Source organism: Mobula birostris, chromosome 8, assembly GCF_030028105.1.
Source record: "Mobula birostris isolate sMobBir1 chromosome 8, sMobBir1.hap1, whole genome shotgun sequence".
NCBI lineage: Eukaryota > Metazoa > Chordata > Chondrichthyes > Myliobatiformes > Myliobatidae > Mobula > Mobula birostris.
Genome location: NC_092377.1, coordinates 129135453 through 129160934, shown reverse-complemented (window position 1 = coordinate 129160934; position 25482 = coordinate 129135453). Strand labels below are relative to the sequence as shown.

Below are 25482 nucleotides of genomic sequence, written 5' to 3'. Positions count from 1 at the left end.
GGGTCACACGGGGGTGAAAGGGTCACACAGGCAGGAGGTGGTGAAGCAATTGCTGGTTGTACGGAGACAGGGAGGCGTGAAGCGGTTGGAGAGAGTCTCAGCGATGGGGAGGGGTGTTCAGCTGTACAGGGTCACAGAGACAGGGAAAAGTTCAGCGGCCAGAGGGTGTTACAGAGGCGTGTTTATCTGTCCCCGAATGTCGTGGACTTTGGTCCATTTTTGAAACCTTCCCCGATCTCTGCTGGATTCCCACGTTGGATCACAGACAGCAGCTGTGCTCCCAGGAGAGAGGAAAAGAGACCCAGCTCCGTCACCAGAGACAGAGGATTGAATCGTTGGAGAATGAAGGTCCGATTCAGTCCTGGGAACCGGGTGGGGGTCGCATTGGTCTCATCCCAGAAGTGTCCAGTCTTGGAGTATGGATTTGTGATGCACACTGTTCTTGTAAATGAAACAACGGGGAGTGGAGGAGTTTTACAGTGTGGGAGGGGCAGTGAGGAGGGAGCCCCTCACCGTGGGAGATGTGAGGAGAGAGTTGCCTGCTGTGGGAGGAACGTAGAGGAGGGAGCCCCTGACTGGGGAGAGGCATTGCCCCCCCCCCACTATGGGAGGGGTGGTGAGGAGGGAGCTCCTTGCTGTGGGAGTGGTGGTAAAGAGCGAGTGTCACAGTGTGGGAGGGAGTGTCAGTGTGAGAGAGGTGGTAAGGAGGGAGCCCCTCACTGTGGGATGGACAGTGAGGAGGGATCCCCTCACTGTGGGATGGACAGTGAGGAGGGAGCCCTCACTGTGGGATGGGTGGTGAGTAGGGAGCCCCTCACTCTGGGATGGACAGTGAGGAGGGAGCTCCTTGCTGTGGGAGTGGTGGTAAAGAGCGAGTGTCACAGTGTGGGAGGGAGTGTCAGTGTGAGAGAGGTGGTAAGGGCATTGAGGAGCGAGCCCCTCACTGTGGGAGAGGCATGGAGGAGGTTGCGCCTCACTGTGGGACGGGCATCCAGAAGGGAGCCCCTCACTGTGGGATGGGCATCCCCTCACTGTGGGATGGACAGTGAGGAAGGATCCCCTCACTGTGAGATGGACAGTGAGGAGGGAGATCCTCACTGTGGGATGGGCATCGAGAAGGGAGCCCCTCACTGTGAGATGGACAGTGAGGAGGGATCCCCTCACTGTGGGATGGACAGTGAGGAGGGAGATCCTCACTGTGGGATGGGCATGGAGAAGGGAGCCCCTCACTGTGAGATGGACAGTGAGGAGGGATCCCCTCACTGTGGGACGGGCATCGAGGAGGGAGCCCTTTACTGTGGGATGGGCATCGAGGAGGGAGCCCCTCACTGTGGGTTGGACAGTGAGGAGGGAGCCCTCACTGTGGGATGGGCGGTGAGGAGGGAGCCCCTCACTGCGGGATGGGCATCGAGGAGGGAGCCCCTCACTGTGGGATGGGCATCGAGGAGGGAGCCCCTCACTGTGGGATGGACAGTGAGGAGGGATCCCCTCACTGTGGGATGGACAGTGAGGAGGGAGATCCTTGCCATGGGATGGACGGTGAAGAGCAAGTGTCACAGTATGGGGGGGAGTGTCAGTGTGAGAACGGTGGTAAGGAGGGAGCCCCTCACTGTGGGAGAGGCATTGAGGAGGGATGCCCTCACTGTGGGATGGGCATCGAGGAGGGAGCCCCTCACTGTGGGATGGGCGGTGAGGAGGGAGCTCCTTGATGTGGGAGGGGCAGTGAAGAAGGTATCTGTCGCTGTGAGAAGGGCAGTTAGGAGGTTGCTTCATGAGGAGAGCTGTCTGCCTGTTCTGTTGAAGGAGATCTGTTCAACAATTCCCCCCCCCACTTTGCATTGAGATTGGAGGGACAGAGAGAAGAAGACAGTGCAGTATTTGGTGGTTAGTGGGATGATCAAGGTTTGAGTGTGGGTGATGGGTAGAATCTGTAGGGGGGATGTTGGAAATGAGGGGAGAGCAGCAGTGGGACCTATGGGCTGCTGTGTTCTGCTATATTACTGCTCGCTTTCATTGCCAGATTCACCTGGTCTTCCTCCTTTCCTGTTGGACGATCTTCCAGAATGCTGCGTCAGAGAGCTGTCCGGGATTATCCGAGGTAAATCTCTCCACATCTGCTCTCACACAGGGTCGAAAGCAGGAGCCTCAGGATTCTATTTTTTTTTATTTGTTTTTTTTTCACAAATGTATGAAAAGTTTATTCATTCACAAAAATACATAGAATAATCAGTGTTGGCCAAAAAGAACTACAGTCTACAAATCAGTGGATTCAAATGAAGCAAGGACATGTGGATTTAGACAAACTAATTGCCTTTGTTCTTACCATGAGGACTTGGTAAAGGTAGTACCAGTGTGCATCTGTGACTCTCTGCGGACTTCAGAATTTGTACCAGTTTTCCTCTTAAATATATTCCTTTTGAACTGACTTGCTGCAATCTGCAGCTTGTAAATTTCCTCTAGACTAGAGACTACAAAGTTATATCAATGATCTTCAGATCTCTCATTCGACAGTTCAGTGTGGAGCAGTTAGGCGCGATCGATGCCAAGGCCAAGGCCAAAAATGTGGCAGGAGAGGCAGGATTCAAACCAGGCTGAAGTGCAGGGGGATGAGGCCTCCCCTGCCTACCATCGTAGTGAATGTAGCAACACTTTTTTTTAGATTATGAGGACATGCAGTCCTCTTTTATTGTCATTTAGTAATGCATGCATCAAGAAATGATACAATGTTCCTCCAGTATGATATCACACACAAGACAGACCAAGACTGAAACACTGACTAAAACCACATAATTATAACGTATAGTTACAACAGTACCGTAATTTGATAGAAGAACAGACCATGGGCTCGGTAAAAAATGTCTCAAAGTCTCTCAGAAGTCCCACTTGAAAATAAGACTGATGATCTCAGGGCAAGGCTGCTGTATCAGAGGCAGGTGAGGTCGATCTCAATTGTTTGTTGCACTGAGGCTCGGTTAACAGCGAACACGTCGGATGCGGCAATCCGACCAGTAGGTGTTATGATTTTCAGAATGAATCAAACCTCGAGTTAGGTCGAGGAAAAAGGTGGCGGCATATGCTTGTTAGTCAATTCTCATTGGTGCATGGACGTTGGGGTTATCTCGACTTTTTGTTCCCTTGACTTAGGACGACTAACGATTAAATGTAGACCAATCTATTTACCTTGGGAGTTCTCATCCGTGACCCTGACCGCAGTTTACATTCCACAAGCAGCCGATTATAAGCAAGCACTCATGAAACTGTACGATGGGATATGGGATATGAGTCAAGGGATATGGGGAGAAGGCAGGAACGGGGTACTGATTGTGGATGATCAGCCATGATCACAGTGAATGGCAGTGCTGGCTTGAGGGGCCAAATGGCCTACTCCTGCACCTATTGTCTATTGATGCTGTCTGTAAACAAGGAGCAGCCCATCCTGACGCATTTTAAATTACAGTCAGTGACTTCAACCAGGCCTGTCTGAAGAGAACCCTGCCCAAGTACCACCAGCACGTAACCTGCACCAGAGGTCCCCACACACAAGAACACTGCTGCACTCCAATAAGAAATGCCTATCGTGCCTTTCCGAGACTGCATTTTGGCAAGTCAGATATTTGGCTGCACTCCCGTTTCCTGTATTCAGACAGAGCCTAATGACCAAGGCTCCAGAGATCAAGACAACCAAGACGTGGTTGCAGGAGGAAGCTGAGGAACAGTTGCAGGACTGCCTTGAGTCTGGGCTGGGCTGTGTTCAAGAACTCACCAGGGTCGTTACAGACTTTATTAAAACAGCTGTGGATGCGTGTGTCCCCACAAAGTCTTTCAAGGTTTTCCCCAATCAGTAGCCCTGGATGAACAATGAAATCTGGAACTTGCTGAGAGACAGATCAGAGGCATTCAAGTCAGGAGATCAAGAATGCTACGAGGGGTCCAGGTACGATCACCGGAAAGCCACCTCTCAGGCAAAGTGGAGAATCCGGATTGGACTGGAATCAATGAGGGATGCCCGGCAGCTGTGGCTGGGTTTGAATGCTGCACCCTCCTACATAGCTAAATCTTGCCAACATAGGGAACAGCAGAGCTTCGCTTCCAGACGAGTTCAATGCCTTATGTGCTTGCATTTAACACCATCATCTATTCAAATCTAACCAGTAACTCCAAGACCTGGGCCTCAATACCTCTTCGTGCAATTGGATCCTGGATTTCCTCACTTGTAGACTCCAGTCAGTTTAGATTGACAAAAACCTTTCCTCCCAAATCTCCATCAGCACAGGAGCACCGCAGGGATGTGTACTAAATTCCCTTCTCTACTTTACACCTATGACTGTGTGGTTAAGTACAGCTCTGACACCATATTCAAGTTTGCTGATGACACCAGTATTGTGGGCTGTATTAAGGGTTGTGATGAATCAGCATGCAGGAAGGAGATTGAAAACTTGGCCGAGTGGTGTAATAACAACGACCTCTCAATCAATGTCAACAAGACCAAGGAGTGAATAGTAGACTTCAGGAGAGGGAAACCAGAGGTCCATGAGCCAGTAATCATCGGAGGATCAGAGGCAGAGAGGGTCAGTAACTTTCAATTTCCAGGTGTCACTACCTCAGAGGACCTGTCCTGGACCCATCATGTAAATATTATTGTGAAGAAACCATAACAGCGCCTCTACTTCCTCAGGAGTCTGCAGTGGTTCAGTATGTCATCGAAAACTTTGGCAAACTTCTACAGATGTGAGCTGACTTGCTGCATTACAGCCTGGTTCAGGAACACTAATGCCTTTGAGCAGAAAATCCTACAAAAGGTAATGGATTCAGCCCAGTACATCACAGGTAAAACACTCCCAGCCACTGAGCACATCTGCATGAAACGTTGCCATACAAAAGCAGCATCCATCATCAAACGCAAACAGGAGGAATTCTGCAGATGCTGGAAATTCAAGCAACACACACAAAATTACTGGTGAACGCAGCAGGCCAGGCAACATCTATAGGAAGAGGTACAGTGGACGTTTTGGGCCGAGACCCTTCGTCAGGAGGGGGAGGGGGAGATCCGAAATGATAGGAAAAGGCGGGAGGGGGAGGGATGGAGCTTCCAGCTGGAAAGTTGATTGGCAAAAGGGATATGAGAGGATTATGGGTCAGGAGCACCAGGCCATTGTCTCCCACACCATCACCGACTTTATCCGCTCAGGGGATCTCCCATCCACTGCTACCAACCTTATAGTTCCCACACCCCGCACTTCCCGTTTCTACCTCCTACCCAAGATCCACAAACCTGCCTGTCCTGGTAGACCCATTGTCTCAGCTTGCTCCTGCCCCACCAAACTCATTTCTGCATACCTCGACACTGTTTTATTCCCCCCTTGTTCAATCCCTTCCTACCTATGTTCATGATCCTTCTCACGCTCTGAAATTTTTCAATGATTTTAAGTTCCCTGGCCCCCACTGCTTTACTTTCACCATGGATGTCCAGTCCCCCTTGTCCCCACTTACCAAGGGTTCCCCTTGTCCTCACTTAGCACCCCACCAGCCTCCGGGTCCAACATATAATTCTCTGTAACTTGCGGTACCTCCAATGGGATCCCACCACTAAGCACATCTTTCCCGCCCCCCCCCCACTTTCCGCAGGGATCACTCCCTACGCGACTCCCTTGTCCATTCATCCACCCCCATCCCTCCCCACTGATCTCCCTCCTGGCACTTATCCTTGTAAGCGGGACAAGTGCTACACATGCCCTTACACTTCCTCCCTTACCACCATTCAGGGCCCCAGACAGTCCTTCCAGGTGAGGCAACACTTCACCTGTGAGTCGGCTGGGGTGATATACTGTGTCCGGTGCTCCTGATGTGGCCTCCTATATATTGGCGAGACCCGATGAAGGCTGGGAGACCATTTCGCTGAACACCTACACTCTGTCCGCCAGAGAAAGCAGGATCTCCCAGTGGCCAAACATTTTAATTCCACGTCCCATTCCCATTCTGGTATGTCTATCCATGGCCTTCTCTACTGTAAAGATGAAGCCACACTCAGGTTGGAGTAACAACACCTTATATTCCGTCTGGGTAGCCTCCAAGCCGATGGCATGAACATTGACTTCTCTAACTTCCCTTAATGCCCTTCGTACCCCATCTGTTATTTATTTTTATACACACATTCTTTCTCTCACTCTCCTTTTTCTCCCTCTGTCCCTCTGACTATACCCCTTGCACATCCTCTGGGTTTTTCCCCCCTCCCCCTTTTCCTTCTCCCTGGGCCTCCTGTCCCATGATCCTCTCAAATCCCTTTTGCCAATCACCTGTCCAGCTCTCGGCTCCATCCCTCCCCCTCCTGTCTTCTCCTATCATTTCAAATCTCCCCCTCCCCCTCCCACTTTCAAATCTCTTAGTATCTCTTCTTTCAGTTAGTCCTGACGAAGGGTCTCGGCCCGAAACGTCGACTGTACCTGTTCCTATAGATGCTGCCTGGCCTGCTGCGTTCACCAGCAACTTTTGTGTGTGTTGATCCATCATCAAAGATCCTCACCACCCAGGCCATTGCTCTTTCCTCACTGCTGCCATCAGGTGGAAGGCACAGGTGCTGCAGGACTCACAGCACCAGGGTCAAGAACAGTTACTACCCCTCAACCATCAAGCAAAAGAGGATATCTACAACCATCTAAGGACTCTGTTATGTTGTTATTTCATGCTCGTTATTTATTGCTATTTATTTATATCTGCATTTGCACAGTTTGTTTACAGCCGATAGTTTTGATGTTTACAGTTTACGAAGTATGCCTGCAGAAAAAGAATCTCAGGTTTGTATGTGGTAACATGTATGTACTCCAATAATTTGCTTGCATCATACACCAGGGTGCTCGCTTCAATTACCTAATGAGGTAACCATAGCCTTTGGCCAGGAGCAGGTGTTATCAGGTGGTGCCCAAACTTCATAGAGTGTTTCGACCCTTAACCACTACACTCTCCAGCTGGCGGATCAGCAATGGTGGCCAAGTCACCGCCCATCTGCTCCTGACTTCCAGCTCAACTCCTCTCGCCTGCTCCATGTCCAGCAAGAGGCTCCTTCTGCTTCCTCCTCCATCCTGCAAGCTGCTTGGTTCTTTCTCTTTTCATCGAGGCCCACTGCAGACAGCAACCTCCATACCGATCTTGCTGGGAATCCTCTACAGCTGATCTCCACAGGGAACAGCCACGTCTGCCATCCTTTGTCCCTGCACTCCTGGACGAAGGACTGGTACTTCAGGGCCTCTCTCTCGTGAGCCTCCTCGCATCCTTCCTCCCCTGGTACTGTGAGCTCCACCAGGGTGACTTTCTTGTCTTCGGTGGACCACAGTACAATGTCTGGTCCAAGTGTAATTTGCACCACTTCCAGGAATTGCAGCTTTCTCCCCACACCAACCCTCATCTCCCATGATTTGGCAATGTTAGGCCTCTTTGATATGACTGTCTTGGCCCTCCTCTTGGTGAAAATGACTGCTTGTTTGCCTCTCTGCCAGCTGGTCTCTTTTTACACCTCTCCTCCTCCAATGCATCAGCATGGGACAGCAGGTTCTTGTCGTGATGGCACCCATACCGTCCTTGTGTTAAAGCTGTTTTGCATCCTGACACTATGTGTGCCAGTGAACCCCACTGATCACAAAGCTTGCAGTTAGGGTCCTCTCTCAGCCCTCATGCGTGCAGCTGTGGTAGTGTACGGAGAGCGTCATTCACGGACCACAGGACGAAAGAAATGCAGAAGGGCTTCAGTCTCCAAAGCTTTGCCCAAGTGATCATACACATGGGAAGATCTCATTTCATTCAGGCACCCTGTGACCCAACCTCCACTGCCTTCAATAACCGCCTTTCATCCTCGCGGTCTTTGTTGTGCACCTGCACAATTTGTTTACAGTTAACAGTTCCTGATGTTCACAGTTTACAGTTACTGTTCTATAGATTTGTTTAGTATTCCAGCCGATAAAGAATCTCAGGGTTGCATGTGGTGATATGCATACACTCTGATAATAAATCTTACTTTGAATTTTGAGATCAAAGGAATGGAGGCTGCCATTTTATGAAGCTGCTCTGCATCCTCCATTTTGTGAACTGGTTTTCCTTGGCTGAGTCAGTGTTTTAAAGTGGACACAATGATGGTCCAGGTAATCTGCTGGAGTAGGGATTATTTCCCACTAAATTATACTTTACTTTATACTTTATTGTCGCCAAACAATTGATACTAGAGCGTACAATCATCACAGCGATATTTGATTCTGCTCTTCATGCTCCCTGGAGTACAAGTCGATAGTAAATATTAAAAATTTAAATTATAAATCATAAATAGAAAATAGAAAAGGGAAAGTAAGGTAGTGCAAAAAAAACCGAGAGGCTGGTCCGGATATCTGGAGGGTATGGCCCAGATCCAGGTCAGGATCTGAGAGGAGATATAACATGCAGTTTTATAAATAGTGTGGTCTGTGTCTGTCCCGAGTAATTCAAGCTGGTTACTGGTTTGGTAACTGATTTAGAACAAAAAGCCGTAATTACCAATTGTCACTTGTGGAAGAGGCTAATAAATGGATGTTGGCCTGAACCAAAGCCAATGTTATAGGTCAGTCAGGTGACCCATAGCCAATAGCACTGAAATGCAACATTTGAACTGGTAAGGAATGAATATAAAAGCAGAGGCTTCAAATGCAAAGTAGAAACAACTGTCTAGAGACCAACCATCGTGGATGTGGAGTACCCCACAGACACGTGGAGAATAGATTGGGACCTTGAGGAACAAATTGTCAGCATAGACTCCTTTTCTGGGTATTACCTTTTCTATTTTTTGACTGCTCATGGAGGGTCAGGAAAACTTAGTAGGTATGCACACAAGTATTTGTGTAAATTCCTGTACTCTTTTTTGAGACAACAAAGGTGCTTGTCAGTGATTACAGATTAATTCTGTGATTCTCTGATCATCATTACTAAGGGGTAGATCCTTGTAACAATCAAGATTTACAATTTCAAATTAACATGGGATTACTACTATCTACAAAGCACTTAAGTCTCCTGAGGAGCACACTGTTATTGGAATTTTCCCATGCCCCCTCTCCAAGAACACCTGGGCACAGACATAACCCTGAAGAGGGCAGGCAGATGACTCCCATTAGCACTTCCTCCTCATCGCCCCTCCCATAGCACTCCCTCTTCGCCAGCCCTTCCACAGTTCGATTTTCCCTCCTCTCCGCCCCTCCCACACTGCAGTGCTCCCTCCTCACTGCCTCTCCCATAGCACTGCTTCCTTGCTGGTCTCCTGCAGCGTTCTCTCCTCAGCGTCCTCCCAAAGCAGCACACATCCTGCCGGCAATCTGATAACTGCATTTGAAATGCTTTCAGATAACCTTCCAGGAAATTAAAGATACCATCGCTAAGACAAAGGAGATAGATTCTCTGAAATCAAAAGTCTCGCAATTGGAAAAAGAGGTGAACACCCTCCAAAACTGTAAGTATGTTTGATATTGTGCAGTGAAGGGGCGGGTGACACATGGAAGTGAGGTTAAACTCTCAGTTAAACTGTCTATGGTTATGTTCTTAAAAATCCAGGTGTTTCTTTAAAATAAAATGTTTATTCAAATGACACATGGGGAAGGCTTTGGGAATAAATCGGAGGGAAAATCCGGAGCTGGAGTCCGTAAGGCAGTCCTACATTGATTTCAACACTGACTGGCAACTCCTGAAACACCACTGTTACCAAACTGTATCAGGCTCTGCCTTCCCTTTGGATTCATCAGCAGAGTGGATATGGGAACTCTACTGCATGGGCAACAGTTTGCTCTCCATATCATACAACCCTGGCTTGTGGATCACGTATACAGCTAGAACACAACATCCATGTGGAGGGCCTTATGCCGCCGTTCAGGTTTTCATGAAACACATTATCTACAGATTTAAATTAAAATCCCATTATCACTATCTACAACTAAATTGAACCTCTGCAGGAAAAGATACCAACTCTGACAGGACTCAAAATCACAACCTTTAAATTACTTGGTTGTCTGTCAGCAGAAGTCCCAGCAAGCTACACATTGTGCTGCAGAGCCCAGACTCTGTGAGGACCCACTGCTTGCGTAGGTGGTAGGATTCCAGTCCTGGCAGAGAAACCCCAATGGGCTTCCGGTCCATCACCTTACCCACTCAGAACCAGGTGCCCTTTAGTCTCCCTGCCAGAAGGTTCCGGGTGCTGACCATCACTACAGCAGCATTCACAACACGCTGGAGGAACTCAGCAGGTCGGGCAGCATCCGTGGAAACGATCAGTCAATGTTTCGGGCCGCAACCCTTCGTCAGGACTGTAGAGGGAAGGGGCAGAGGCAGAGGGTGGGAAGGAGAAGGCTGGTAGGTTCCAGGTGAAAAACCAGTAAGCAGCCCTGCTGGTGAGAGCAGAAAACCATGAGGGCAGAGACAGGGTGTATGCGCTTGCTCCTTTCCCCAGGGTGGGGGAATCAAGAACCGCAGGACACAAGTTTAACATGAGAGGAGAGATTTAATAGGAACTCGAGGGGCAACTTCTTTTTATGCAAAGGGTGATCCAAGTAGGGAATTAGTTGCGAGAGGACATGATTGGGATAGGCTGGGTCTTTAGTCCTTGGAGCGCAGGAGACTGAGGGGTGACCTGATTGAGCTTTCTGACTGGCTGCATCACTGTCTGGTATTGCGGGGGAGGGGGCTACTGCACAAGATCAAAGTAAGTTGCAGAAACTTGTAAAATTAATCTGTTCCTTCATGGGTACTAGCCTCCACAGTAACCAAAACAAGTATCGGTGCCTTAGGAAGGCAGTGTTTATCATTAAGGACCCCCACCACCCAGGACATGCCCTCATCTCCATTAGAAAGATGATACAGAAGCCTGAAGGTACACACTCAGTGATTCAGGAACAGTTTCTTCCCCTCTGCCATCCAATTTCTGAATGGATATTGCACCCATGAACACTACCTCATGACTTATTTTTTGCACTACTTCAACTATCCTGCGGAGATATATATACTTACTGTAATTCAGCTCTTTTTCCTATTTTCATTTAACATGTATTTCACTGTACTGCTGCCATAAGTTAACAAGTTTCACATCATATGCTGGAGATATTCACCTTGATTCTGACTCTGATGTATAAAATCATGAGCGGCAAGGATAGAGTGAATGCACAGTCTTTTTCCCAGGATTGGGCATCAAGAATTGAAGAGCCCAAGTTTAAGGTGAGAGGGGAGAGATTTATTCGGAACCTGAGGGGCAATTTTTTTCACCCAGCAGTGGTCCATATATGGAACAAGTTGCCAGAAGAAGTGGCTGAGGCCGGTATATTAACAACATTTAAAAGACGCTCACACAGGTGCATGGATAGGACAGATTTAGAAGGTTATGGGCCAAGAGAGATCAGCTTAGATGAGATATCTTGGTCAGCATGGATTGACTAGGCCAAAGGGCCTGTTTCCATGCTGTATGAGTCTATGATGCTCGTATACTCATACAGCATGGGATGAGTCCTGTGAGCCCTGGGAGGTTCAGCAAGACTGTGTCAACAAAGCAAAACATGACCAATGCTTTTTGACTTTCAAGGTAGAGTGGGAGGATAGAGATTTAAAGGGATGAGAGTGAGAGGGGGTCTCATGCAATGTAAACAGACTTTAACAAGTGCATGGATGAGCTTCTTGTTATGTAGAAAATTACATATGTGGGCACGTGGCCAAGTGGTTAAGGTATTCGACTAGCAATCTGAAGGTCGTGAGTTCGAGCCCCAGCTGAAGCAGCATGTTGTGTCCTTGAGCAAGGCATTTAACCACACGGTGCTCTGCGACGATACCAGTGCCAAGCTGTATTGGCCCTTGCCCTTCCCTTGGACAACATCGGTGTCGTGGAGAGGGGAGACTTGCAGCCGGTCTTCCATACAACCTTGCCCAGGCCTGTGTCCTGGAGAGTGAAGACTTTCCAGGCGCAGATCCATGATCTCACAATGGATGCCTTTATTATTATTGTTATTATTATGTAGAAAATTATGGAACCAGTATGGGACCGCTAAGGAATCAGTCAGCATAGACGCGATGGGCCAAATGGCCTGTTTTCATGCCTTGTGACTTTATAAATGTGATCGACTGCAAAAGCTTAGCAAGGGACAAAATTGGGCCTCTTGAAAATCAGCATGGCTGTCTATCCATGGAGCATAAAAGGATGGGGGGAGATCTTAAATGGATTTTCTTGCATCTGTTTTTACTCAAGAGACTGACACAGAGTCTATAGAACTGAAGCATTATGGCAGTGAGATCGTGAACTGTATACAGATTACAGTGCTTTCTGTCTTAAGGCAAATTAGGGTGGATGAGCCCCAGAGCCTGACAAGATCTTGAGGAATGCTAGTGCAGAAATTGCAGGGGCCCTAGCAGAGATATTTTAAAATCCTTGGCCACAGATGTGGTGCCGGAGGATTGGAGGATAGCTAATGTTGTTCCACTGTTTAAGAAAGGCTCTAAGAATCAGCCGGGGAATTATAGACTGGTGAGCCTTACGTCAGTAGTGGGTAAGTTATTGGAAGGTATTCTAAAGGACTGAATATGTAATAAGTATTTGGATAGACAAGGCCTGATTAATCAACATGGCTTTGTGCTTGGTAGGTTGAGTCGAACCAGTTTTTCTAAGCAGGTTATCGGGAAAATTGATGAAGGAAAGGCAGTGGATATTGTCTACATGGACTTTAGAAAGGCCTTTGACAAAATCCTGAGTGGGAGGTTGGTCAAGAAAGTTCAGTCGCTTAGCATTTAGGACTCAACATTGGCTTTGTGGGAGAGGCCAGACAGTGATTGTAGATGTTTGCCTTTCTGACTGGAAGCCTGTGACTAGAGGTGTGCCACAAGGTCCATTGTCGTTTGTCGAATGCACCGAACTGCTGATATGGAAAAGGCAGAAGGTGGGTGTGTGTTTCATGATAAACTCTCAGTGGTGCTCTGATGTGGCAGTTTTGTTGAACTCATGTTCCCCTGATCAGTCAAACACCATCAATTCTATTTACCTGGGGAGCTCTCCTCCATTGTCCTGATCACAATTTACACGTCACCAGTAGCCAACTATAATCAAATGCTCGTGATACTTCATGATGCCATCTCCAAACAAGAAACAGCCCATCCCAGTGCACTTCAAATCATAGTCCGGAACTTCAACCAAGCTTGTTTGAAGAAACTTCTGCCTAATTATCATCAGCATATAACTTGTAGAACTAGAGCAGGGGTCCCCAACTTTTTTGCTCCACGGACCAGTTTAATATTGACAATATTCTTGCGGACCGACCAACCCGGGGGGGGGGGGATGCGGGGGGGGGAGGGAGGGTATTCAAGTAGGGTTAAACTCACCTCAACATGCCTTTTACAGTTTGCGTTGCCAACTTTCTCATTCCCAAATAAGGGACAAAAGTATCAGTCAAATCCCGGGACACTTTACCCCATGAAAGACTACCATGACCATGAAGCCTTGCGCGGGCATCTGTGTGCGCATGCGCATACGTGGCGATTTTTTTTTCCACAAATCGGTTTAGCCTTCATCTTCCCGGCTATACTGTACATATATTATTTCTACTTTGTAAAGGCTGTGTATTCATCATATCGTTCCTACTTTCACTATATGTTAGTGTTATTTTCGGTTTTATGTGTTATTTGGTATGATTTGGTAGGTTATTTTTTTGGGTCTGGGAACGCTCAAAAATTTTTCCCATATAAATTAATAGTAATTGCTTCTTTGTTTTACGCCATTTCGGTTTCATAGGAATGCTCTACCTTAGCGGGGGAAATACGGGACAAGGGCGGTCCCATATGGGAAAAACCAATTTAGCCCAATATACAGGATGTCCCAACAAATACGGGACAGTTGGCAACCCTATGTTCAAGTTCAACAGGGCGTGACAGGGAATGAGGAAAGGTGCAGCTGACTCATATTGTTTCCTCACGGCCCGGTAGCACATGCTTTGCAGCCCGGTGTTTGGGGACTGCTGAACTAGAGGGCCCAACATACTAGATCACTGTTACACTAAGATAAGGGATGCCTACTGTTCCACGCCCAGACTGCATTTCGGTAAATCGGATCACTTGGTTGACCTTTTCCTACTGCATACAGACGGGGGCTAAAGAGCAAAGCTCCAGAGATTAGCACAACCAAGAGGTGGTCGCAGGAGGAAAAGGAGTGGCTATGGGATTGCTTAAAGTCAAATAGGGCCGTTCAAAAACTCATCTGTGGATCTGAATGGATACACCATGGTTGAAATGGACTTAATTAAATCAGCTGTAGATGGGTGTGACCCCACTAAATCATTCAGAACCCCTGAATGAAACATGAGATCTGAAATCAGCTGAGAGCCAGATCCAAAGCATTCAAGTCTGGTGACCAAGAAAGTTACGAACGGTCCCGGTACGATCTCCAGAAAGCCATCTCATGGATGAAGTGGCAATTCTGGACCAAACTTGAATCAAACTCGACTGTTGTGGCAGGGCTTCAATACTATCACCTTATAATACTATCCTCTTATAAAGTTAAATCAAGTGATATTGGTAACTACAGGGTTTCACATCCAGATGAGCCTAATGCCTTCTATCCTCGCTTTGACTGTCAAAACATAGAGGAACCATCACGGACTTCCACATTCCCATGATCCTATGATTTCAGTCTCTGAGGCTGATGTGCGAGCAACCCTCAGGAGGGTGAACCCACAGAAAATATCCGGCCCAGACAGGGTACCAACCAAATACTAAAGACCTGTGCTGATCAACTAGATGGAGTGTTCACTGAGATCTTTAAACTCTCGCTTCGGCAATGGGGGATACCCACCCGCTTCAAGCAGGCTTCAATTATTCAAAGATTCAAAGTACATTTATTATTAAAGAATGTATAAATTAGACAAACTTGAGATTTGTTCACTTACAGGTAGCCACAAAGCAAGAAATCTGAAAGAAGCCAATTAAAGAAATAAAAATAAAAGACCAATACACTATTTGCAAGAAAAAAAACACAAATTATGCAAAGAATTAAAACAAACAACAACATTCTGAACCAAACTGAGTCCTCAGATCCAAACTGATGCCCAAGAGGAGTGTGGTGACCTGCCTCAATGACCATCACCCAGTGATTAAGTGTTCTGTGAGGCTGGCAATGTAAAATATCAACTCCTGCCAAAGAAGTGATTTAGATCCACTCCAATTTGCCTACCAGAGCAACAGGTCCACAGCAGATACCACCTCATTGGCTCTTCACTCAACCCTAGAACATCTGAACAGCATAGATCCATACATCAGGATGCTCTTTACTATCTACAGCTCAGCTTTCAATACCATCATCCCTCAAACCTAATCATTAAGTTCCTAACCTTGGTCTCAGTACCTCCTTGAGCAATTGGATCCTTGGTTTCCTCACTTGAAGACCCCTATCATTTTAGATTGGCAACAACATCTCCTCCAAGATCTCCATCAGCGCAGGTGCACCACAAGGCTCAGTGCTTTGCCCTCTGCTCTACTCATTTTACACCGATGACTATGTGGCTAAGCACAGCTCCAATGCTGTTTACAAGTTTGCTGATGACACCACTATCGCTGGCCGAATCGAAGGCAGTGATGAATCAGCATATCGGAGGAAGACTGAAAGTCTGGCTGAGTGGTACCATAACCTCTTACTCAATGTCAGCAAGATCAAGGAGATGATTATAGACATCAGGAGGAGGAAACCGAAGGTACATGAGCTGGTCCTCATCGGAGGATCAGAGGTAGAGAAGATTAGCAACTTTAAATTCCTCATTGTTTTTATTTCGGAGGACCTGTCCGAGGCCCAGCACTTGTGAAATTGCAAAGTGGCAGTTCAAACTTCCTTAGGAGTTTGAAGAGATTCAGCATGAAATCTGAAAAACTTCTATAGATATGTAGTGGTGAGTATATTGACCAGCTGCATCACAGCCTGGTATGGAAATATCAATGCAGTAGAAAATACTACAAAAATTGGCAGATACTGCCCAGTCCATCACAAGTAAAGTCTCCCCACTACTGAGCACTCAAGGCGTTATTGCAGGAAAGCAGCATCCATCATCAAGGACCCCCATCACCCAGGACGTGCTCTCTTCTCACTGCTGCCATCAGGAAGGTGCAGGAGCCTCAGAACTCACACCAGCAGGTTCAAGAACAGTTACTACCCCTCAACCATCAAGCTGTTGAACAAAAAGGGATAACTTCACTCAACTTCACTTGCCCCATCATTGAAATGTTGCCACAACCAATGGAATCACTTTGAATTACTTTTCTTTTGTATTTGCACAGCTTGTTGTCCCCTACGCTCTGGTTGAACGCCCTTGTTGGGCTATTTGTCGTCAATTCTGTTATGGTTATTGAGTATGCCACAAGAAAAGTTGTATATGTTGACATATATGTTCTTTTATATCAAAAAAGTTCAAAATAAATTTATTATCAACGATCTGATTGTGAAAATTTGAAGGCGACACCAATATAGAGGTCATGGTGGACAGTGAGGAAAGCTATTAAAGCTTGCACCGAGATCTGGTCTAGCTGGAAAAATGGCAGATGGAATTTAATGCAGACAGTGTGAGACATCAAGATAGGGTCATAAAGAAAGCTTTTGGCACTTTGCCCTTCATAAATCAAAATATTAAGCTGTTGGAGATGTTATGAATATGATGATGCTGAGGCCTAATTTGGAGTATTGTATGCAGTTCTGGTCACCTACATACAGGAAATATATCAATAAGATTGAAAGAGTACAGGGAAAATTTAGAAGGATGTTGCCAGGACTTGAGGACCTGAGGTATAGGGAAAGATTAAATAGTTTAAGACTTCATTGCCTGGAGCGTAGGAGAATGAATGGAGATTTGATAGGGGAATACAAAATAGAATGCTATAGATAGGGTTAAAGCAAGCAGGCTTTTTCATCTGAGGTGAGACTAGAACTTGAGGACATAAGTTAAGGGGAACATGAGGGGAAACTTCTTCACTCAGAATGTGGAAGTGGAAGTGGTGAGTGCAAGTTCAATTTCCACACTTAAGAGAAGTTCAGGTAGGTACTGTACATGGATGGCTGGGATTTGCAGGGCTCTGGTCCAGTTGTGGGTCAATGGCACGAGGCAGAATATCAGTTTGACATGGACTAGATGAACTAAAGGGCTGTTTGTGTGTGGTAGCATACTATGACACAATAGCAGGCAACAGTTGCAAGAGGTCACATTTATAAAGTTCAGAAAGGTGGTGTCAGAGGTAGGGTAATGAAGAAGGCATTTGGCACACTTCATCGATCAGGGCACTAAATATTAAAGCTGGGACATTATGTTGCAGTTGTTAGCAAGGCTGCATCTAGACTATTGTGTACAATTCCGCAAGCGTGGTATAGAAAGGACATTAAAATAGTGCAGAAATTTTATAAGGATAATGCTAGGGTTCAGGCCCCGAATTACAGGGAGAATTTGGGTAAACTAGGATTTTATTCTAGGAGAATAAAAGTAGGAGGCTAAGAGGTGATTTTATAGAGGTTTATAAAATCATAAGGGCCATAGGGAGAAATCAGAGGGATGACCTCATGGAAGTGATTCAAATCATTGGTAAATTAGAGTATTATTGTCACATGGCCCAAGGGACAGTGAAAAATTATTTTACATGTCATCCATGCAGATCATTACACACCATCAGTGCATTGAGGTAGTACAAGGGTAAACAATAACAAAATACAGAATGAAATGTTGAAGTGCAGTGCAGACAGACAATAGGTACAAGGGCCTTAATGAGGTAGAATGGGAGGTCAAGATTCCATGTTATCGTACTAGGGGACTGACCAGTATGCCTATGACTATATGGAGAAGCTGTCCTTGAACCCGGTGGGACATGCTTCCAAGCTTTTGTATCTTCTGCCCGACAGAGACGGGAGAAGAGAGAATGTCTGGGTCGGGAAGGGTTTCTGCTGTCGGCCTTACAGAGGTGGTGGGAAATTGATTTTTGTTTATTTAGTGATACACAAAAGAGTAGGTCCGCCAGCCCTTCAAGCCACACTGCCCCAGCGACCCCACAATCCCAATTAACCCTAACCTAATTACGGGACAATTTACAATGACCAATTAACCTACCTAGTATGTCTTTGGACTGTGGGAGGAAAGAGCAGCACCCAGCGAAAACCCAGACATTGCATGTGGAGGTCGTACAGAGAGTCTTTACAGTACAGCACTGCAATTGAACACTGAACTCTGGAATGACCTGGGCTGTAATAGTATCGCACTAACCACTGTGCGACCGTGGCACACCCAGAACAAATTGAAGCAGCTTAGACAGGCACTGTGGATATCGGACTTGTTTTGTGCTGGGTTAGTCTACAATTGCAAGCCACCCTCTCACGGGTCTTCTGTGTTTTGCTTCTAGATGTGCCCAGTGTCATTTTCCATGCACAGGTTTCTAGCGGCACCAACCCAGCCGGCCCGACAAAGCTCATTTACGACCAGGTTGAGATCAACAAGGGCCAAGCATACGACGCCAGCTCTGGGAACTTCACTGCCCCCATGAGTGGGATCTTCTACTTCTCCTACTCCCTGCTGGGCCAGACAAATTCCCTGGACACTTTGGTGCAGCTAATGAAGAACGGGGTGGCTCAGAGCTACATCCATAGCCTACTGAATTCTGACCAGGCGCAAACTGCTTCTATGTCCATCATCCTTCCCCTCGTCCGGGGAGACGTCGTGTGGGTGGAGCTGCCGAAGGGTATCACTTGGAGTGAATGGAATGCTCTCAACTTCCAGGGCTTTCTCTTGCAGAGGACCTGAAGTCCCACTGTTGGTTGTGTATCCAGGGTCCCATCAGGTAGCTTGTGCCCCACCACCAACCAGTCCTGCAACTTCCCCATTGGACCCTCAATCAGCCAATATCCCCACTGACAACCCCTTCCTCCTGTCTGACACACCCTCCCTCATTCCCTTTGCCAAAACCTCCTCAAACTTCCCTCCCATCGTCAACTCTCCCCTCAGGTTCCTCCATTCTCCTGAAGACACTTGCCTAGCTCTCCCAGGACGTCCCAACAAATATCAGCACCGAAACCTCTCCATTCTAATGTTCCCCTAATCTCTCACAACCTCCCCACCTCACTCTGAACTCACTCTTCCTGGTTATCCCCACTGCACAGCTACCCACACCTCCGCCCCCCCCCCCCGCCACCAATCACACTTCCTCCCGAACCCTGAACCCTTCCCTTCCTGTCATGGTCCATGCTCTCAACTCTCATTCGGTCCCCAGTTCTCCCTTTTAATCTATCTCCCTCCCACTTCCTCACCTGACCCAGATGACTCCTCCTCTCTAATCCCAGACCCACCTGTCATGCTTAATACTTTTACATCTGACCCCTCCTAATTAATACCAGCCCCAATCTAGCCCAGACCCTTTAACACCGTTTCACCAGAATGGCGGAGCAGACTTGATGGGCCAAGTAGCCTAATTCTGCTTCTATCTCATATGCGCTCATGGTCTTTCTTTAATACCACCCAAACCAGACACTTTCTTTTAATACCATCCCCTTTAATATCGCTCCACATCTAATGCACCCTTTTAGTTTTAATCCTGATTTAACCCTACTCTTTAATCCCATCCCCCCACCCTAGTTGAGCAGGACCCCTCAGTGTGGGTTGGTTTCGTTCACCTTGAATAAATCCAACACTGGACACCTGCTGCTGTTGAACTTAGAAAAATTTATTGTCTTGGATCTGGTTTAAAGTGCAGATTGAATTTTCCCCCTCTTCTCATCTGTCACTTCATGGGAGGAACTACAAGAGACTTGGCAATGGTGGGAAGGGGGTCACTCAAGAGTGTCGTGTGAGGATGCCTGGTGTCCAAGGCAGAACGTCCCATCAGTAGAGAAGAGAAGGTTTCGCAGAGGTTGCACTGGAAGCAAAGTACAGATGGGGGTCAGTGAAGAAGAGGACAGGTTTAGTCGCTGCCTCCCAGATCTCAGAGAACCCGGACCGATCCCCACCTCCACGTGTGTCTGTGCCTGTGTGGAGTTTGTATATTTTCATAGGTTTCCCCCACATCCCAAAGAGCAGGCATGGAGAATGAGCAGGTTAATCGTCTGCTGTAACTAGCACCCCCGCCCACCCTGTGAACATGGAAGGTGGGTTAAGAATTGGGATTGGTGTCAATGAATGGCTGTTGGCTAGCATGGGCTCAATGGGCTGAAGGGCCTGTATCTGAGCTGGACAACTTTGCTCCCTCTGTGTTTCCAACTGGGCAAGGAGTGGATGCTAGATGCAGCAGTTGTGGACTGAGATCAGTTGATGTTGGCGGGGGGATAGAGACAGTGACCTTCTTAGGAAGAGTGACCCGCCACAGCTCAGACTAACCACCTTTAGAACTCAGCCTCCACCAGGACCCGTAGCACCCTCACCCAGTCATCCTCCCCTCCCTCCGGCACCCCAACTCACCAGCCGGAGAACTCAGCTGCCCGCCAGCCGCTGAGGTATTTCTGGACACTGTCTGTCAGCTGCCCATCGGGCAGCAGTAGCTGGAGATCACCTCCCCCCTCCTGCAGCGGCCCACAGGCGCCCTGCAGCTGCCCCCTCAAACTCCTGTCCACCATCAAGAACAGCTCCCCAGAGCCTCTGAACTGCAGCTGGACAACGTCGGCCAGGTCCAGGACAAGGCTGCCCTTGTCCATCCGGATGCTGAGCTGGGGGGTGGCTTTCAGTGGCAGCTGATCTCTCCTCACCTGGCTTCCATTCACCTAGTGTGGGAGAAGGAGACATTAGAAGACAGCGGACTTCTCTCCCAACCCCTCCCTTGTCACCAAGCTGTTCACAAATTGTCCCATCCAATCATTGACATTCCAATCACTGGCCATCTGCAAATTGCCTATCCAATCACTTATCATTCAATGTTGCCATCCAATCGCTGACTTCTACTGTATATCCATTCATCTAATCACTGACCACCCGCTGATGGTTCCATCCAATCATTTACCATCCATTAATGGTTCATCCAATTACTGACCATCCATTAATTTTCCCATCCAATCGGTCCAATCACTGATTGTTATTTATAGCCCAACCCTCCATTCACAGTCAGGATTTAATGGTCTAACCACCTACCCATTCACTGTCCAACCAAAATCCATTCACCACCCCCGCTTGACCACCCCCAACCACTGAGCCTTACCCAGATGCTCTCGCCACTAGTCACCACGACAAAGGCACCCTTGAAGTAAGCACAGACAGCGAACAGCCGTGGCTCCTTGCCGTTGCCATAGGCTTTGAAGTCCACCAGCAGCCGGAACCAAGGGTCAAACGAGGTGTTGGATACAGCGGCCAGGATGTAGGTGCCCACCATTTCCACTTGTACCACCTGGTCCTTGAACCCAGTCAGGGTCCGGTTTTCCTTGATGGAGCAGACTCCATTCTGATAGCACGCCCTTTGTCCGTGACGCAGTTCGCAGGCAGAGGGCGGGAGGCATTGGGCATCCTGACAGCTCACAGTGCCCGTGCTGATGCAGGTACAGATCTCCGTGCAGTCCGCTGTGTGGATGGTCTCGTTCACCTGTAGATGAGAAGAGTGGGGCCGTCACACACCCCACAACAGTAACTCCCCAATTTACACTAATTTCCTCTCAATCAGCTTCCGGAATGAGGACCCATTGTCCACCAGCTCCAGGTCATTCCAGGGAATATCATCCCAGTGTTTGATATCTCCACAGAATTTCCTTCTACAAAGTCCCAACACATTCTCCTGGGGTCAGACACGGAGTGAAGCTCCCTCCACACCATCCCATCACACACTCCCGGGGTCAGACACGGAGTGAATCTCCCTCCACACTGTCCCATCACACACTCCCGTGGTCAGACACAGAGTGAAGTTCCCTCCACACTGTCCCATCACACATTCCCAGGGTCAGACGCAGAGTGAAGCGCCCTCCACACCGTCCCATCACACACTCCCGGGGTCAGACACGGAGTGAATCTCCCTCCACACCATCCCATCACACACTCCTGGGATCAGACACGGAGTGAAGCTCCCTCCACACCGTCCCATCACACACTCCTGGGGTCAGACACGGAGTGAAGCTCCCTCCACACTGTCCCATCACACATTCCCAGGGTCAGACGCAGAGTGAATCTCCCTCCACACCATCCCATCACACACCCCCAGGGTCAGACACAGAATGAAGCTCCCTCCACACCGTCCCATCACACACTCCCGGGGTCAGACACAGAATGAAGCTCCCTCCACACCGTCCCATCACACACTCCCGGGGTCAGACACAGAGTGAAGCTCCCTCCACACTGTCCCATCACACACCCCCGGGATTAAACACAGACAGAAGTTCCCTCCACACTACCCCACAGGAAACTACTCACTCCATGTGGTCTAAGAATTGCGTTACCTTGAGGTATCTGTCATTATAGATACAGCCACAGGATCCGATGGGGACGCAGTCGGCACCACTCAGGGCAAATCCTGTGTCACACTGGCAACCCTCAGAACAGCGGTGGTCACAGGGGGTCGGGGCACAGCTGGTCCCACAGGTATCAGCACACAGCTGGTAGTGGCTGTTGGCAGGACAGGACAGAGCTGGTGGGAGACAAGGTTGAACAGGGTCACTGACACAGTGTAGGGCTGTCACACCAGGGTCTGGTGGTTAGTCATTCACTGGGATGGTTACTGGCAGGGAGGGGGGAGTGAGTGGAGGGCAGGAGGGAGGTGGCAAGGAGGGAAAGGGGAAATGAGGGTATAATCATTGGAATCAGTAAGTGGGAACATAATCGGACAGTTGGAGAATTGATCGGAGTGAGTGTGAGGAACTGAGGGATCATTGCATGGGATGATCAGTGCCGGCTGGGAAGCAGGGGACTGGATGGTACGGCTGGGTGAGCGAGGATGTTCAAGGGTGGGCAGGGACATTCAAGGGAGGGGCAAATGGAATGGGACGTTCAGTGGAGGAGACACAAGATGTTCAGGGATGGTCAACGATAGGACAGTTAGCGGCTGAGCAATTGGGCCTGGGCACTCACGGCAGAAGTCGTTGGTCCTCCAGTTCTGGATGGAGATGCCCTCCAGCTGACAGGCCACAGCGTAGGCGCGCATTGCGTGACACAGCACATCCTGCTGTCCCTGGGCTGCGCACAGGTAGAAGATGCATTCCTGCAAGAAGGGCTTGTGATCCACCTTTGACAGGCAGGCAGAGAAGGGCCCTGCTGGGTCTCCAATCTGGCCACAGTAGGCTTTCCCAGCAAACCGCTGCCTCTGGTCGGCTGCGCAGGTGAAGCAGGAGGATCCACAACCATGGGTGCACCCCGCTGCACCTTTATCTGGCCACTCCTCTCCAAACTGCGTCACACTGCCTTTGTAGTCTCCGCACAGACCGCCCAACCGACGCCAGTAGGTGCTAGGCACCCAAATCTCAACTCGGTACAGCCCATCGTAGGAGACTTCCAGGCCGCGGGAGGCTCGAAGCACCGTCCTGTGACCCTCAAGCTCCACCCACACCTCTTCCTTCTTCCCTGCACTGGACAGCTGCAATGGCAAGTGGAACCACTCTTCATCCACCTGCAGGCAAGGAAAGGGATAGAATGGGTGAGAAGGGCAGAATGACCGCAGGTGCAGCTTATTGCTGAGCATCTCAATGTGTTCCTGACTAACAGATCCTCCCAAGCTGCTGTGCAAATTGAAAGGATGGTTAAGAAGGTACGTAGTCTTCATGAGATGAGAGGTAATGTTGCAGCTCTAAAAAACCCTAGCTAGACCACACTTGGAGTATTCTGTTCAGTTCTGGTTGCCTCATTATAGGAAGGATGTGGAAATTTTAGGGAGGGTTCAGGAGAGATTTACCAGGATGCTTTGTGGATCAGAGAACATATGGAGGTCGGTTGAGCAAGCGAGAGCTTTTCTCTTTGGAGCAAAGGAGGATGAAAGGTGACTTGATAGAAGTGCATAAGATGATAAGAGGCGTAGATAGAGTGGACAGCCAGAGACTTTTCCCCAGGGCAGAAATAGATAAAACCGGAGGACATCCTTTTAAGCAGATTGGAGGAAAGGAGAGATATCAGCGGTATACAGAGAGTGGCAGCTATGTGGAATGTCCTGCCAGGGGTGGTGGTAGAAACAGATAAATTAGGGCCATTTAAAAGTCTCTTAGGCAAATATGGGGAAGTCTAGGACCAGAAGGTACAGCCTAAGGATAGAGGGACATCGGTTTAGATCAGAGATAAGGAAGAATTTCTTTAGCCAGAGAATGGGTAAGCTGTGGAATTCATTGGCACAGGTGGCTGTGGAGGCCAAACCTTTGGGTATATTTGTAGTGGAGGTTGATAGGTTCTTGATTAGTAAGGGAATCAAAGGTTACAGAGGAGAAGGCTGGAGAATAGGGTTGAGAGGTGTGAAACAATTAGCCATTCTGGAAACTCGATGGGCCAAATGATCTCATTCTGCTCCGATGTCATACGGTCACATGGACGATTGAAAAATGAAGGGCAAGGTGGGAGTGAAGGGTCAGGTTTATGTTGGAGCAGGTTAAAAGGTCAGCACAACATTGTGGGCTGAAGGGCCTGTACTGTATGATACCTTGTTACATTCCATAGAGAGGGCTGTCATTCTCTCCATCACCCAGCTATCAGTCCCTCTCCAGGTCCATCGACCTTGTTCCCACCATCCTCAGCAGCTGATAATTCCTGGGATTCAAAACTTCCAACCACCCCTACTCCCACGGGAAAACTTTCTACACAGTTCAGATTTAAATGATTGATCCTGAATCTTTCCAACTGACTGAGGGCAGACTCAACATCAAACCATTGCCCTCACCCTTGGGATCTCGTGTTTGAGTTTCTTCTAAACCCCAAGGACAATACAAACTAACTACCTCCTCCCGCCCCAATAGAACCAGTGAGGGACAGAGGGAACTCGGTGTACAAGGGTAGGGCTCACACTGAAAGATGGAGAGAAGGGAGGGATAGAGGGACCTCGATGTATAAGGGCAGGACACACACTGAAAGGTGGGGATTAGGGAGAGACAGAGGGACTTTGGTGTACAAGAGCAGGACACAGAAGGAAAGATGGGACAGAAGGAACTCGGTGTACAAAAATAAGACACACATCATGAATGGCGGGGAGAACTGAACAGGAGGACCCCAGTGTACAATGGTCAGACACACAATCTGACTGATGGGGAGTAATGAATAGAGAGACCTCATTGTATGAGGATTAAGAAAAGAAACTTCTCCTGGTCCTTCCCCTGGAGTCAAACAGAATGGTTGTCCATGCGACTGTCGCAGTCTCACCTGGATCTGTCTACTCCCCAGGGAGGTGGACAGATCATTCACTATACTTACGCTGCAGCTGAAAGGAGGAAAAATTGAGGGTTATGGGAACAGAAGTTATGTGTAGGGGCTGGAGGGATTCACAGAGACAGAGCAGGGTGTAGGGAGGGAAGAGGAAGGAGGGAGGACAAAGGGCTGGCCTTAGCACTCACCTTCACTTTCCCACGGTCTC

The 25482-nt window shown here is 48.3% G+C and overlaps 1 protein-coding gene across 1 annotated transcript; it reads left to right on the top strand.

The window, feature by feature from the left end:
- The first annotated feature begins 282 nt into the window (after window positions 1–282).
- Window positions 283–19670, top strand: LOC140202320 (complement C1q tumor necrosis factor-related protein 3-like). Its single transcript, XM_072267226.1, has 4 exons — window positions 283–348; window positions 2021–2098; window positions 9352–9457; window positions 18385–19670. Exons 1-4 carry the CDS (start codon window positions 343–345, stop codon window positions 18780–18782), a joined length of 588 nt encoding a protein of 195 aa, XP_072123327.1. The 5' UTR covers window positions 283–342; the 3' UTR covers window positions 18783–19670.
- Window positions 19671–25482: the final 5812 nt, after the last annotated feature.

What these genes read in the sequence shown, in the direction of transcription:
- LOC140202320 (XM_072267226.1), top strand. An exon ending in GCTGTCCGGGATTATCCGAG is followed by an intron (nt 2,099 to 9,351) that starts GTAAATCTCTCC and finishes AAATGCTTTCAG; the next exon opens with ATAACCTTCCAGGAAATTAA. An exon ending in GGTGAACACCCTCCAAAACT is followed by an intron (nt 9,458 to 18,384) that starts GTAAGTATGTTT and finishes TTTTGCTTCTAG; the next exon opens with ATGTGCCCAGTGTCATTTTC.